At 40.7% G+C, this 13,876-nt stretch overlaps 1 protein-coding gene across 6 annotated transcripts in view; it reads right to left on the minus strand.

Moving 5' to 3' along the window:
* The window catches only part of LIN54 (lin-54 DREAM MuvB core complex component), a 61,633-nt gene that overhangs the window by 27,645 nt on the left and 20,112 nt on the right, over positions 1-13,876 (minus strand). For 5 of the 6 annotated variants that reach the window (XM_043545611.1, XM_043545614.1, XM_037896768.2 and 2 more), the window contains one exon: positions 5,416-6,146. In XM_043545611.1, coding sequence (XP_043401546.1) covers positions 5,416-6,105 — 690 coding nt within the window. In that variant the 5' untranslated portion in view covers positions 6,106-6,146. Of the gene's footprint in view, positions 1-5,415; positions 6,147-6,635; positions 6,778-13,876 lie in introns of those variants that run through there. The other variant, XM_027827957.3, reaches the window with a different exon arrangement.

Genomic DNA, 13,876 nt, shown 5'->3' on the forward strand with positions numbered 1-13,876 from the left:
GATGGTTTTAAAATCAGACACAGCTAGAAAACAGACCTAATTTAACAGAAACCATACACTCCTCTGCACTGCAGTGCAAATTATTCCAGAGAGAAAAGCTCTACCTTATACAGTCTGTGAATCAAGTCCAGCTGTGGCCTGGAGATTTATTCTCCTCATATACTGTACATACTACTCTATGCCTCGGCACTGATTTTCTCTTCAGTTTCAGAAAGTACAGAACCAAAAGATCAAAATATCTTTTAAAAATGTGGAAAGAAAATATAATAGAGTATGCGTCGAAAGCCTTAAAATGAGGCAAAATTTACTATTAGCCCAAATGAAAGTTTGTTAGAACATAAGGAGACAGAAATTAGTAAACAGAAGTTTGAGAGAAAAAAATATTATTCGTACATTATATTTAATTGTTTGGAAAGAGCAGATCTCATCTACATTGCAGCGTATAATTGTGTAGCATGTAGGTTTAATGAAAGTTAAGAGTTAGCTCTAATAATAGATACTACCATGATGGGCAGATGTTTAAAATCCGAAAATACATTTGTTTTAAAGAGATATTTTTCAGTAAAATTGCTTGAACAATTTAAAAAAGTATCATAAATGCACACATACCTGTAACAATAAATATCCGTCTACTAATAAACCCCCTGAAATTGTCTCTGCCCTGTCAGAAATCAGTTTCACCTGCTCTGGACTATTACTGTAATTCAGTCACTGTTACCCTCTGAAGCGACAAGTGATGTCAAAAAGTCAAGCTAGTTCAGCATACAATCCACATCTAGCAGGAACACCTTTGTTTGAGATGATATTCGGTATTACTAATGAATAGCGATTAACCTTGTTTTAAAGCCCCGCCATATATCAGGCTGCTGCTCATGTGAAATATTTTAGGAACACTCAAACTAGAGTTTTGGTTGTTGTTGTTGTTGTTTTTTGCGAAGGAGGAGGTTACAAGCCTGGGTGGTGAGGAGATCAGGTCAGGAGATCAGGAGAGGGGGGAACAGGAGGGGATAACTGCTGCAGAAACAGATTGCAACTAATTCTATTTACTTGTGTCTGACAAGAATGTCAATTTTACTCAGCAGCTGCCCAGGGCTCCCAGGTTCTGCAGCTCTAGAGCAGCCCTGCCATGCGGACTTCCCCGGACCAGGAACGAAAGAGCTTCCAGACTCCTGGGACAGTGGGCATCCCAAATACCCAGCTGGCCCAGCAGTCTGGAAGTCCTGGGGTCCCCAGTCTGGGGCAGCCGCGTGGGGGGCTGCCCTGGAGCTGCAGACCCTGGAACTCGGGAGCCCATCCCAGAACTTCCATACTCCCTGAGGCGGAGCTGGGAATTGAACCCTGGTCAGAGCTGAGGCTTCCAGGGCCTCCAGCTCCACAGCAGGCAGGGAACCAGACAGGTTTCTGACAGAACCCTGCCTCTGATTCAGCTAAAGTTCATCAAACCCAACTTGCTTTCGCAAGAAATTTCAAGTTTGATGAACTAGTATTTTCCAGTGAAGTTTCTGACCAGCCCTACTAGTTTCTTTGAATTGGAGTGTGAAGAATCTTCCCCGCAAGCAGCTCTCCCCTAAGGAAATGTAATGTGGCAATTTCACAAGAGAAATGCACACAGCCCTCTGCTCCTGAGAGAATACAAACAGGCTGCTTTGCAAGTGTCTTTATTTACAGTAAGGGTAAAATTCTGCCCTGGGATGTGCACTCACAGCTCAGTGGGAACAGCATGCATGTATCTAAAGGCAGATTTTGCCCTTATCTGTTAGATTAGAATATGCTTATACAAGAATATGCTCGATGATTCTGACCTATACATGCAAATACAACTAACCTATACACAGTATTCTGTCATATCAAATCTGGAGGCGTGATAGAGCAAAGGTGAAGAGAGGTACCACAGCCATTTTTCAGGAAAGATGATTGAGCTTGAAGAAACAGGTTCAGGGAGCAGGGTTTGGAACAGGGACGGGGAGGAGAGAATGGTGGTTTTTAATTTGAAGAGAAGATACACTTGCGGTGGCTTAAAAGATTTGCTTTGCCAAAACAGCCCTGGCACAGGAGCCTGAAATTTCTATTGCAATCTGTTGGCTCTGCCAGTTATCATAGCAAGACAAATTCATTTAGGCTAACTTAGCAATTGGAGTGGAGATCGGTCTGGGCATAAGATTAGAAAGAGGCATAAGTAAGGCCAGATCTGCACTCAAAACTTTTGCTAGTATAGTAATGGGGGTTGGGGTGTGATTTTTTTTATTATATTTTTATGCTGGCAAAAGCCCTGGTATAGATGCATTTATCATAAGAGTCCTTTTGCTCGTACAGTTTATTTCAGCTAGAGAACTGGTATAAGTTAGATCATCAAAAGCTCTCTTTTGCCAGTATAAGTTGCTTCTACACTAGGAAGATTTGCTGGTATAGCTAAACCAGCAAACCTTTCCTTGCATAGTCGAGGCCCAAGTTTATAAGGCATTTTACTCTCAGTAGTATTGCAGATTCAATATAGCACTAAGAGAGGGACCTGGATTCTATAGAATGTTTTATTAAATTCCAATTAGTTTTGCCTTTTCCAAAGTAATGGGATTGTACCAGTTACTTAAGGTCCAAACTGGAAGACAATGGGGCTGTACTGGTGTAACTGAAGGTCTAACACAGGGGTGGGCAAACTTTTTGGCCCAAGGGCCACATCGGGGTGCAAAACTGGAGGGCCGGGTAGGGAAGGCTGTGCCTCCCCAAACAGCCTGGCCCCTGCCCCCTATCCGCTCCCTCCCTCTTCCCGCCCCTGACTGCCCCCCCCGCCCTCTATCTACACCCCCGCCCCCTGACAAGCCCCCCAGGACCCCACCCCCTATCCAACCCCCCCTGCTCCCTGTCCCCAGATTGCCCCTACCCCCATCCACACCCCCTCCCCCTGACAGGCCCCCCGGGACTCCCACACCCTATCCAACCCTCCCTGTTCCCCATCCCCTGACCCCCCCCCGAACCTCTGCCCCACCCTGCTTCCTGTCCCCCGACTGCCCCCCGGAACTCCCTGCCCCTTATCCAACCCCCCCACTCTCCACTCCCTTACCATGCTGCTCAGAGCAGCAGGAGCTCGCAGCCCCACCGCCCGGACGAAGCCAACTGCCTGTGCGGCGGTGTGGCTGCGGGGAACGGGGGACAGCAGGGGAGGGTCCGGGGGCTAGCCTCCCTGGCTGGGAGCTCAAGGGCCAGGCAGGACGGTCCCGTAGGCTGGATGTGGCTCGCGAGACATAGTTTGCCCACCTCTGGTCTAACATGACCTGCAGAACTTTTAATACTGATGATGATGTATGCTAAGAACACAGTTAGATTCTCAGATCCTAGGCTAATTTTAATCAATTCACTTTTCAGAGTCAAACAGCATTTTAAATAAATAAATAAGATAAATTATGAGCACTTCACAAAGCCTTCCATTGGAGGATCTCAAATGGTTTTACAAATCAATTAATTAAGCCTCACAAAATCCTTGAGGTAGGGGAGTAGCATCACCATTTAACACATGGGGGAACCGAGAAGTTAATCAGAGCCAGAAAGAGAACCTGGATCTCCTGACTCCCTCTATCACCATTAATCTCCTAGATCAGGATTATCAAACTTTGTAAGTGTGGACAAGATCTTAATAGTGAGATTATCTTTCCCTCACAGAACACGTTCCCTCACATTCATGATCTTGTGGATCATGGATTTCTCTCCCATTTGCAATGACATAACATCCCTGTGATACCTACAGGAATTTCTTACAAGGAAAAAGCAGTATTAGGGAAGTGGTTTGTTGTCTTTGTTGCAATAAGTGCTTTGTTGTTTTTAAAACAGTTAGTCACACTGTTGACTCTTGGTCTGCATTTTTTTCTCCCCAATCCCATCCATTCCCCTTCTCTATATCCCTTGCTTTCCTGTGCTTCCTTGTTTGCCACCTGGTCCTCTTCCCCTCCAGAATGCTTCCCCTACCACTGGTTCACCTTTGACACTACTACATAAACTTCTCTGTAGAACCATCTGAAAAAAAGACCCAGCATCACATGATCAGCCCTTTTCATTGAGAAACTGATACAGTAGACCACAGTGCCCACACTAAGCAATAATCTACCCTTATGGATCTCTTACATATTAAACATGCATGCAGATGGCATAGCTTTATGGGTGTGTGTGTGTTTTTAATCAAAAACATTAATTGTAGCTTTTGAAAAGCCAAATGCAAACAGTTTCATCTGTTTTATAAAAGAAACCAAAGGGGAAGAGCAAGTTTGTTTTGTAGAGCAGTGATTCTTAAAGCCTTGCAATCATAAGTCATAAATCATAACATAAAGGACATAAATCAATTAATCAGGAAAACCTTCAGGATTCCTAAAGGCAAGAAAATAGCAGAGGACAATTAGGAAGAATCACAGCCTTTCAAGTCTCAGATGCCACGGGCAAGAGGAAAATCATAAATGCTACAACCTGAGAGTGCAACATAACTTATGCATTTTTTCCTTTAGCTTTTTTTTAAACTGCCAGCATCAGCCCTACGACTCAAGCCAAATGGCAGGAATTGATCCATTTTTAAATGTTCCTGTGCCGAGTCAGGAGTCACAGCCTCTTTTAAAGATATTCTGCCAACCTTAACATTAACAATGGAAGTAAAAAAGAAATCAGTAGGGAACAGTCAAACATTAAAAATCAACATTAGTCAGGAATTTGATCTTCAGCTTTGATGTGGCTACAAGCACTGAGCAATATGAGAAAAGATTGCACTGGAAAATAACACCGAGATTGTATGGCGCTTTAAAATACATAGCCTCAAATGTCCTGCATGCTATAGTTTGGGTTTGCTTCCTGTGAAATATCCATTTGGGAGTTTAGCACTCTATTTTGTTTGCTTATGGCTCCATCATTTCACAAGCACAGCAAGTATTCTGATTTTTATATAGACTGTTAGTTTTATTCTCCCATCCCCAGCTAACGTTTGCGGGAAGATCTTTTTTCCAGATTCAGCCTGGGTGTGCTTTAGAAATTTAAACAGCAATCAGGAAGAAAGAAATAAGGATTCAGAAGAAATAAACTTAATATCCATGCAGAGTTCACTCTTCCTAAAGGTGTATGGGATTAACTGAATCACACTCAGTGAAGACTTCTCTCCACTGCAATAAATTCTGATGGCACAGACACATACTCTGCGAAAAACCTTAATCTCCCAAAAGGTAGTTGGATGTAAAGAATTTACAATTTAAATACATTCAGATATGACTGGATACACTAGAAGCAATATTCTATATATACGCACAGTGAATTCTGAGGGTTGCATGTGCACACACATGCAAACACATTTCTATCAACAAAAACGAACCTTCCATATGGGAACAGTTTTCGTTTTAAAACAAAAAAGGTTTATTTTTAAAAAAGTTTCATTAATACAACCCCTTTTACCTGTACTGTTTTTAACTGCTGGGTCTGTAATACAGAAGACTGGGCTGCAGTATTGATCAGCTGACTTCCTGGCGTCAAAGAGGAGACTCCAACGACAGGCTTCATCTCTGGCCTCCCTCCAATAGTAACTACTTTGATCTGCTGGGCTGGTACCTTGGAGTCTCCTGCCTGAGCCTGAATTGTGGCCTTCTGAGTCTGGGGTAGCTGGTTGTGGGGTAGCGCTAAGACAATTGGCTGGCCAGACTTTCCCAAAGTTGTCACAATTAGCTTTTGCCCTTCTTGTTTAATAGTTTGATTGCCAAGTTTAAGATCAGTGGCCTTGTTCAGAATAATCTGATTGGCTGAGATCGTGACAGGAGTCTGAGCACCAAGTTTATGGAGGCCACTTTGCAAGGTAGGTTTTACTGTTGCATTAGTGTCAGTTTTTGTAATTGTGGTATTCACTGTAACTTGGCTTGAGTGATTGCTGGGCACGGTAGCTGGTTCTGTGGTGGCTGTGGTTGTAGTTGCAGAGTCACTGGCTGAGCTTATGTTCACTATTTCTTCCAGTTCTGTTTCCATAGGAATAGCCTCTCCCATAGGCGATGCCACAATAACAGCCTCAATGCTATCATCTTCCATCAGAGTTATGCCAGTGTCCATTATCTCCTCAGGGAGTAAGCTGTTCACCTCTGGTGATACCACCTCCATTGCAGATGTTCTGGCAGTAAAGCAACGACCCGGCACTGCAACTATATTAAAAAAAAAAAAAGTAATAAAAGGTCAATTAGTAAGTCATAAATTATTTATCTCCATGACAACATACATTTCTGCAAAGCTTCAGGAATAGTATTACCATAGAGGAAAACATAAGTGCACAAATACTGGAGATGGAGGAATTTTAGTGGAACTATATTTTCTTGTGAAATTTATTCTTGATTCTTTAATACATTTACTTGAATTTCCTTTTAATCCTAATTTAGATCAGACCTCCTCCAGCAGCATTGCAATACACCCACATCTCCTTGGGCCAGAGAAAGCCAGGGATTAAAATGTAAGAGTTCATGAATGGTTTTAGTGGTCACACATGCCAACATTCATTACCAAGCTGTCATTCCATGGAGTTGTTTGAAGTGGTGAATGTGCTAATAATTAGTTCACTTGTTTACGAGTATTAATTTCAGTGATCTCAGCAACAGCACATGGGAAAGCAGAGTTATTTTAGTGACAAACTTAGTTACCTATTGAACTTGATCACCAACCCATTTGAGAACCAAGCCAATAGTGCTGCTTTTCAAAGCCATGGATGATTTCATGCTTCGGTTGTCCCACGGGGTGGGGATGGGAGGGAAAGCACAGCTCACTTGTTCTATACTTATTAGAAAAGAAAGAGCCTCAAATTGTGACTGTAATATAAAACATCCAGTGAATAAATGAACTAATCTGCAGGACACAGCAGGGTGGGCTGAATTGATTAGAAAGAAAAGCTAGCTTAAAAACAGAATTAGCAGTGGGTTCTATACATGGGAGTCTCAACTTGAAAAACCTTGAAGAGGGGAAAATGAAAATGGCTGAATCTCCTGTAAATATGATACAGAAGCATCAGAAGCATGAATATTGGACTTCCCATTAAAAAGGTAACATTTTGTCAGTCAACGATGATCAGCATTTTAAAATACTTCCTTCACCATTTGCCTCCTTCCATTAGCTTATTTCTTTCACCTTGTAGTGGGTGGGCACACTATGTACCCTCTTATCGTTTATAACATTCACCCTGAACCTCAGGGTGTAGCAACCGTAACACCTTGCCCTCGCAAACCTGCGTTTGCACGTTGCAGAGCAAAGTTCAGTGGTGCCGTTTTTACAGCACAGCCATTCATAATTAATGGATTACTGTTGTGGATAGTTTAAAATGCATGGATCAAATGCTGAGGTTGCATTTATTGATAACAATGCCATAGTGTATCTGAATTTGCACCATTTATGATCAACAACCACACTGACCATAGAATAGCTGTAGAGCATTCACCCAGGAAGTACAGAAGATAGGGAAAAACTGCAGTATGTTATATAATTGATATGCTGACACGCTGATGATGAAAGCAATTACTGTAACAGGGTCAGAGGTTCCCACTAGTTTCCGTTTATTTTTGTTCATTAGAATATTGTAAGAAAACTATACAAGAAAAAGATGATTAACAAAACATTTTTATGGTGCAGTTCGGAACTTACACGTCATTAACAAAGAGTTTCGCACCAAATACACTTGAAGAATTGAGAATCTTGGGGCAGGTCTACACTACAGATTTACAGCGACTCAGCTGCACAGGTGCAGCTGCGCCGCTGTAGCGCTTCTGGTGAAGACACTCTAAACCGACAGAAGAGAGCTCTCCTGTCAGCTTAATAATTCCACCTCCGTGAGAGGTGGTAGCTATGATGGTGGGAGAAGCTCTCCCGCCGACATAGCACTGTATACACCGGCGCCTAGGTCTGTATAATTACGTCATTCAGGGGGTGTGAATAATCCACACCCCTGAGCGATGTAGTTATATCGCAGTAATTTTGTAGTGTAGACCAGAGTTTGGTATTAATGACTTGAGCCAGGTTTTTTTTCTATAATAAATATGATGGGAAATTTGGGATATTTTCATAACAATACTTAGCATTAGAAATTTATTCACAAGGCACAATGGTCACAAGAGAACGTCACTCATTTTGGGGATTATGTTGAAAGATTGATATATACATTTATGTAGCTACTTTTAGGTTTATAAAAACTAGCTGCATGTCTGAAATTAACCAACTGCCTTTGGATTGATGTGAGGAAAATTATTTACTGGTGAAAACTGCATTAATAAATTAGTTTGAAATTACTTTGGCAAAGTCAAAGGAAATGGGGAAGGATCATAGATGTAATTAACTTTGGTATTTTAAAAAATTTGATTTTTTTTTTCATTTAACTTGTGCTACAGAGGTAATTAGCTTATTCTGTTGATTCTGTAATTTTCATCAAAAGAATCCTATCTACCTTTATTGGTTTGCATTTTTACCAGTGAAAGTGTTAGTATATACCAAATTATAGTAATGCTATATCAGTTTGTTAGAAAGTCGTCATATATAGAGTAGTGAATGAGGATCAGGATTTAAATTTACTGAAGGTTTTTATAGCCACAGCGCCAGCACAATGGGGGCCTGGTCCAGGACTAGGGCTCCTAGGTGCTACCCTAATACAATAAAATATACTTCCATATTTGGAGGTACCCAAACTTGCCATCTTTGGCTGCAATGACTTTTAAGAGAAAGAGAGAGAGGGGAATAGGAGAAAAAGGATAAATGCCGTGAGCCTTGCTTATATGCAAAAAACAAGGAGATGGCCTGGCTTCTTGTATTTACATTTACAATTTCAGACATACAACTAGTTTTTATAAACCTAAAAGTAGCTACATAAATGTATATATCAATCTTTCAACATAATCCCCAAAATGAGTGACGTTCTCTTGTGACCAGCAGAGCCATTGCCTTGTGCCAAATAAAATGTAACAGCTTTGCCAGATACAACAGCTGGTAGATCCTTAATGCTGAAAAAAAAACAAACCCCTACTTCAACGCAGTGTGCAAATCCTACAGAAGCACTATTTAGAACTGTCTGGGCTGAGGGAATAATGTCAGCATATTGAGCAAAGTACCAAGAAAGCCCTTACAGAAGTAAGGGTTTCAGAATCCAAGCCCAAAACCAAGAAAATCTCAGCAAGACCTTTCCCTAACTAGGATATAACACTACCACAAGCCCTCAAGAGTAAAAAACAAACCCAGGTGCATTGGGGCCACATCTGCTACTCATGTTCAGAGCAATACGATTCTAGGTTTTACACTAGCCATAAGCAGTGGGACAATACAATACAAGGTTAATTAGAAAAATAATCTTCTTGCAGGATGAGAAGAAAAGGTCATTAAAATCTTTCAGCTCCCAAGAGACAGAAATAGAAAATGAACTGCTCAGAAGTTCTACAACAACTCAAACGTGCAGAGATCTCTGTATGTTGTTTGTGCCCTGTAAATCCAAGTCTTCCATAGCTCAATGAAGTTAATGGGAGACTTTCTGTTAACTTCAGTGGATTTAAGATGGTCTCTATTAAATTGGAAAGGAGGAGGACTATCCATGATTTCCTTCTTAGTGTTTTGGTTTTTGGATTGATAGTGGACAACCTCATAGATATCGTTGTTCCCTGAAAGCCGTTAAATAGCCTTTAAATAAGTCTCTGGAAAATGTGTGTGTCCACTATCAATGAAAGAAATAGAGTAGTATGGAGAACTCCCCTTACAGAGAGATAATGGAAGCATGTCATCCTTTTTTGTAAATGAAAAAACAGAAGAAAAATTAAAAACACTAAAATTTCAGCAGTCTGAAAAGCCGTACCAATTATAGGCTGTGGTCTGGTTTGGGGGTTGTTTGATTTTTTTATTTTTGTAAAATTGTGCGCAATCATTTAGAGCAACAAAAAAAAGTATGTAGAACTGTAATATGGTTAGAAGCATAAAACATGTTTCTTGGTAAATAATTAGCTGAGATAACAAAACTGCAGTTAATGAATTTCTGAGAACTGAAGAGAGGCTGTAGCTCCAAAATCAGTGTTGGGGAGGTAAGACGGGGAGGGAGAGGGTGAGAGGAAAAAAAAAAAAGGCTCCTCCATGAGTTATGGTCTGCAGGACTCTTTTTTTAAGCTACTAATTTGGGCAGTGTGTGGTACTTAAATATTGAACCGATTGTTGCTGAATAAAATCTTCTGCAGAAGCATAGACAGAGCGCTATGGTAGGTTATCTTCTTTACCAAAATAGTAAACCCATACACAAATGTAAAAATAATAAGATCCATGCAGGAAACAATAATAGCATTTACAAACTTATGTACTGCTTTTGTTTTGAACAATATACCAACAAAAGACATAAAACAAAACAAAAAAAAACACACAAAACAAAAATGGGATTTCTTGGAGTACAATTCAAATTCTAGTCAACAGCCATCAAGGTTATAGTGGTACATCTAGAAAGGGTACGAAAGAGAAAGCAGCCTAAATTCCTAACTTGGACCTGCAAAGGAAAAAAAAGTGGAATATTATTTTTTGTTTCCTTGTTATGTATAACAGAGGTCCTAATGGAAACGATTTTCATGTGTTTAAGATTTTTTTATATTAGAAATTCAGGTCTTGTATACCCAGGAAGAGTTAATAGGTGAATTGAAAACTGCTAAAGTTATGACATTAGAGATACCAAGGACGTAGATTGTTTAAAACTCGATTTCTCTTAACACCTTTCTAACAAGCGATAGAAAGAAAAATCTCTCTTTGTTAAGGATACAACATATTAATCCCTTCAATTAAGGGCTGCGGAAGCTCTGACTCCACTTGAGTCAATCAAGGAATTTGTCATCAAAAACAGAGAAGACAATTTACTTGGCATTCCTGATATTTTTAAGGAAAACAAGGAGAATATATAGCAAGGTAAGGTAAGAACAAGCCTTGTTTTCAAGCCAAAAAAAGAAAGAAAAAAAAAGATGAATAAGGATGTTCAGACTCTTCTTTTACAAACCATAAAGGAACAAGTAAAAACACAAATCCTTTTTCCCCTTCACAGGGGAAAAGAAGAGGGGATTAAGGGACAATAGACCAGTGGAATTAATTGTAACAAACACAAATTAAAAACAGACCTGCAAGGCAGCTGGATTTTATGACCGATTCTGTTGAACGTATAATGCAAGAACAGAAAGGAACCCATTCAGATGTCACACTTTACCAAAGTTATTAAGATGGTATCACTGCTACAAGAGCCAAGTATCAAAGTTTTAGATTCTAAAATAATAATTAGGATTACAGTAAACTTCACTAAGAAAAAATTTCTCAACACAAACTATATAAAAATTGCATTTATACAAAGTACTGGAAAGCACCAATAAATGAACCCAAGATACTATACTATTACACAGTTCCTGCACTGACTTAAGGATCAAAAATTCCACCTCCATTTTTTTTTATAATTCTTGAAACTATATCAACAGTAAACAATTAGGCCCAAGACAAAAGCAACAGTCAAACTAAAGCAGCGTCTGGCCAATGACTACACAGTTGAAAGTACAGCCTACTGTTTCCTCGAGGCATGGCTTGAAACCAGAGATTTTGAATATTACAATAAGCTGCATTCAAACTGAAAAATACTTCCCCAAAATCTACTCATCAGTAGCAAGTGCGAACCATCGCCTGCCAAGTATGGCTAAGGCATCAATTTCTCCCTTAATGTAAAGTTTAATTTAAAAAATGAAGTTTTTAGCCCTTCCAAGCCAGCTCCAGGGCATCTATTGCAGCTTTGTGCTTTGCAAGGCAGTAACTGAGTGAGATTAAGAAGAACTGGGAAGATTAAGAATCAGCTGCTGTGATTGAGAACCCTATGGGGCAGCAGTGACACTGTCAAGAATGATACCAATTCCTTAGTGTTGCTACTGCTGACTGGGAAAGCTCTGAGCGACGAAGCCCTCCAACTCTACCCCGTAGCACCACAGAGAAGGCTCTGTGGAAGCACTGGCCCCCTCTAAGCACAGGGGGTACTGGAGACATAGCCCTACCCTTTAGAGTAGTTACTGGGAGGGGGAAAAGGAGTTTCTTCTCCCTTCCTGTATCTAGAATGGGTGGAGCTACCTGCTAGTCAGAAACTAAAGACAGTGGACCTGAGAAGGAGTCAGAGACAAGACCCTTGTAGAAATCTGACTGCCCTCTCCCCCTGCAGCAGTTGGGAGTGGCAAAAAAGGCCAAGCACTTTGACAGGATTCAGCCAATCGATGTTTTGTAAACTGTTCATGTCCTGCTCATGACACACAACATTACAATTAGGGGACACAGCACATCTAGAACCTTGATAATACATTGTACAACTGTCAGCAGTCCTATGAAATGCCCAACACTTCCAGGCTACTGAACAGGTTTCTACAAAGCAGCACTCTAAAATGCATGGTTATTTAAAAAATTATAAAACATAGATTACAGGGTTAGACACTGTAACCCACATAAAAGAAAAAATCTCATAATTCCCCAAGTGTGACCTCAAATAGTAAAGAACATTTGGAGGGGGCGTAACCTATGCGTGGCATGGATGCAAAATATAAAGATGTATTAAATAACATTTCAAAAGAAAAACCTTGAGTTATGGGGATCTAGAGAACTAAGTTGACTCATAAGATCACCTGACCTTTTCAACAGAAAACAAAGCCCCACGGTTGTTACCTAATTCTTCTGTACTGAACGTGCATAATGAGGAGAGATGTAATCAATACATGACATAACAGCTGTGATTCTTCAAAAAAAAAAAAAAAAAAAGGGAGAGTACTTGTGGCACCTTAGGGACTAACAAATTTATTTGAGCATAAGCTTTCGTGAGCTACAGCTCACTTCAAAGGTGCCACAAGTACTCCTTTTCTTTTTGCGGATACAGACTAACACGGCTGCTACTCTGAAACCTGTGATTCTTCTGCATTTCAAGTCATAGCTACATTTCATCATCCTGACTTTCAAGAGTGTATATATATTTTTGTTGTAGCACCCGCCAAACTTCTCAGAGCTGACTAAATTGTTATTTATGCCTAATTTCAGCAGGAGCGCATCTGGTTCTGCTAAAAGACAGACATGGAATGAGAGAACCAATGGGAAACTCCCCTTGCTGAGTACCAGTGACTGCCCTTTAATAATACTTAACACTAAGGCTATGTCTACACAACAGACTTTACAGCAGCACAGCTGTACTGCTTCAGCTGCGCTGCTATAAGGTCTCCCGTATAGCTGCACTATGCTGGCGGTAGAGAGCGCTCGTACCGGCCACCGGCTCAGAGCTCCCGGGGACCCCGGCTCCCTGTCACGGGTGGCGGGGAACCCTACAGCTCCCAGGCAGTGGAGGCTCCAGTCACAGAGGCCGTGACCTTAGTGACAAAATCATAGCCCTAGCCATATAATTACTGTTTGAAGATAGGTTTCAGAGTAGCAGCTGTGTTAGTCTGTATCCGAAAAAAGAAAAAGAGGACTTGTGGCACCTTAGAGACTAACAAATTTATTTGAGCATAAGCTTTCATGAGCTACAGCTCACTTCATCGGATGCATGCAGTGAAAAATACAGTAGGGCGATTTTATATACACAGAGAACATAAAACAATGGGTGTTACCATACACACACTAACGAGAGTGATCATGTAAAGTGTGCTATTACCAGCAGGAGAGAAAAAAATCACTTTTGTAGTGATAATTATGGTGGTCCATTTCCAGCAGTTGACAAGAACGTGTCAGGAACAGTGGTGGGGGGGGGGGAATAAACACGGGGAAATAGTTTTACTTTGTGTAATGAATATAGCTTTACAGATATAAAGTGCTGTTTACCAAGCTGGTTAATCAACATTTCATAGATCTGAAGAAGAAAAATGCCCCTCACATACATGCCTTTTGGCTGATG

This window comes from Chelonia mydas, chromosome 4 (genome assembly GCF_015237465.2).
Source record: "Chelonia mydas isolate rCheMyd1 chromosome 4, rCheMyd1.pri.v2, whole genome shotgun sequence".
NCBI lineage: Eukaryota > Metazoa > Chordata > Testudines > Cheloniidae > Chelonia > Chelonia mydas.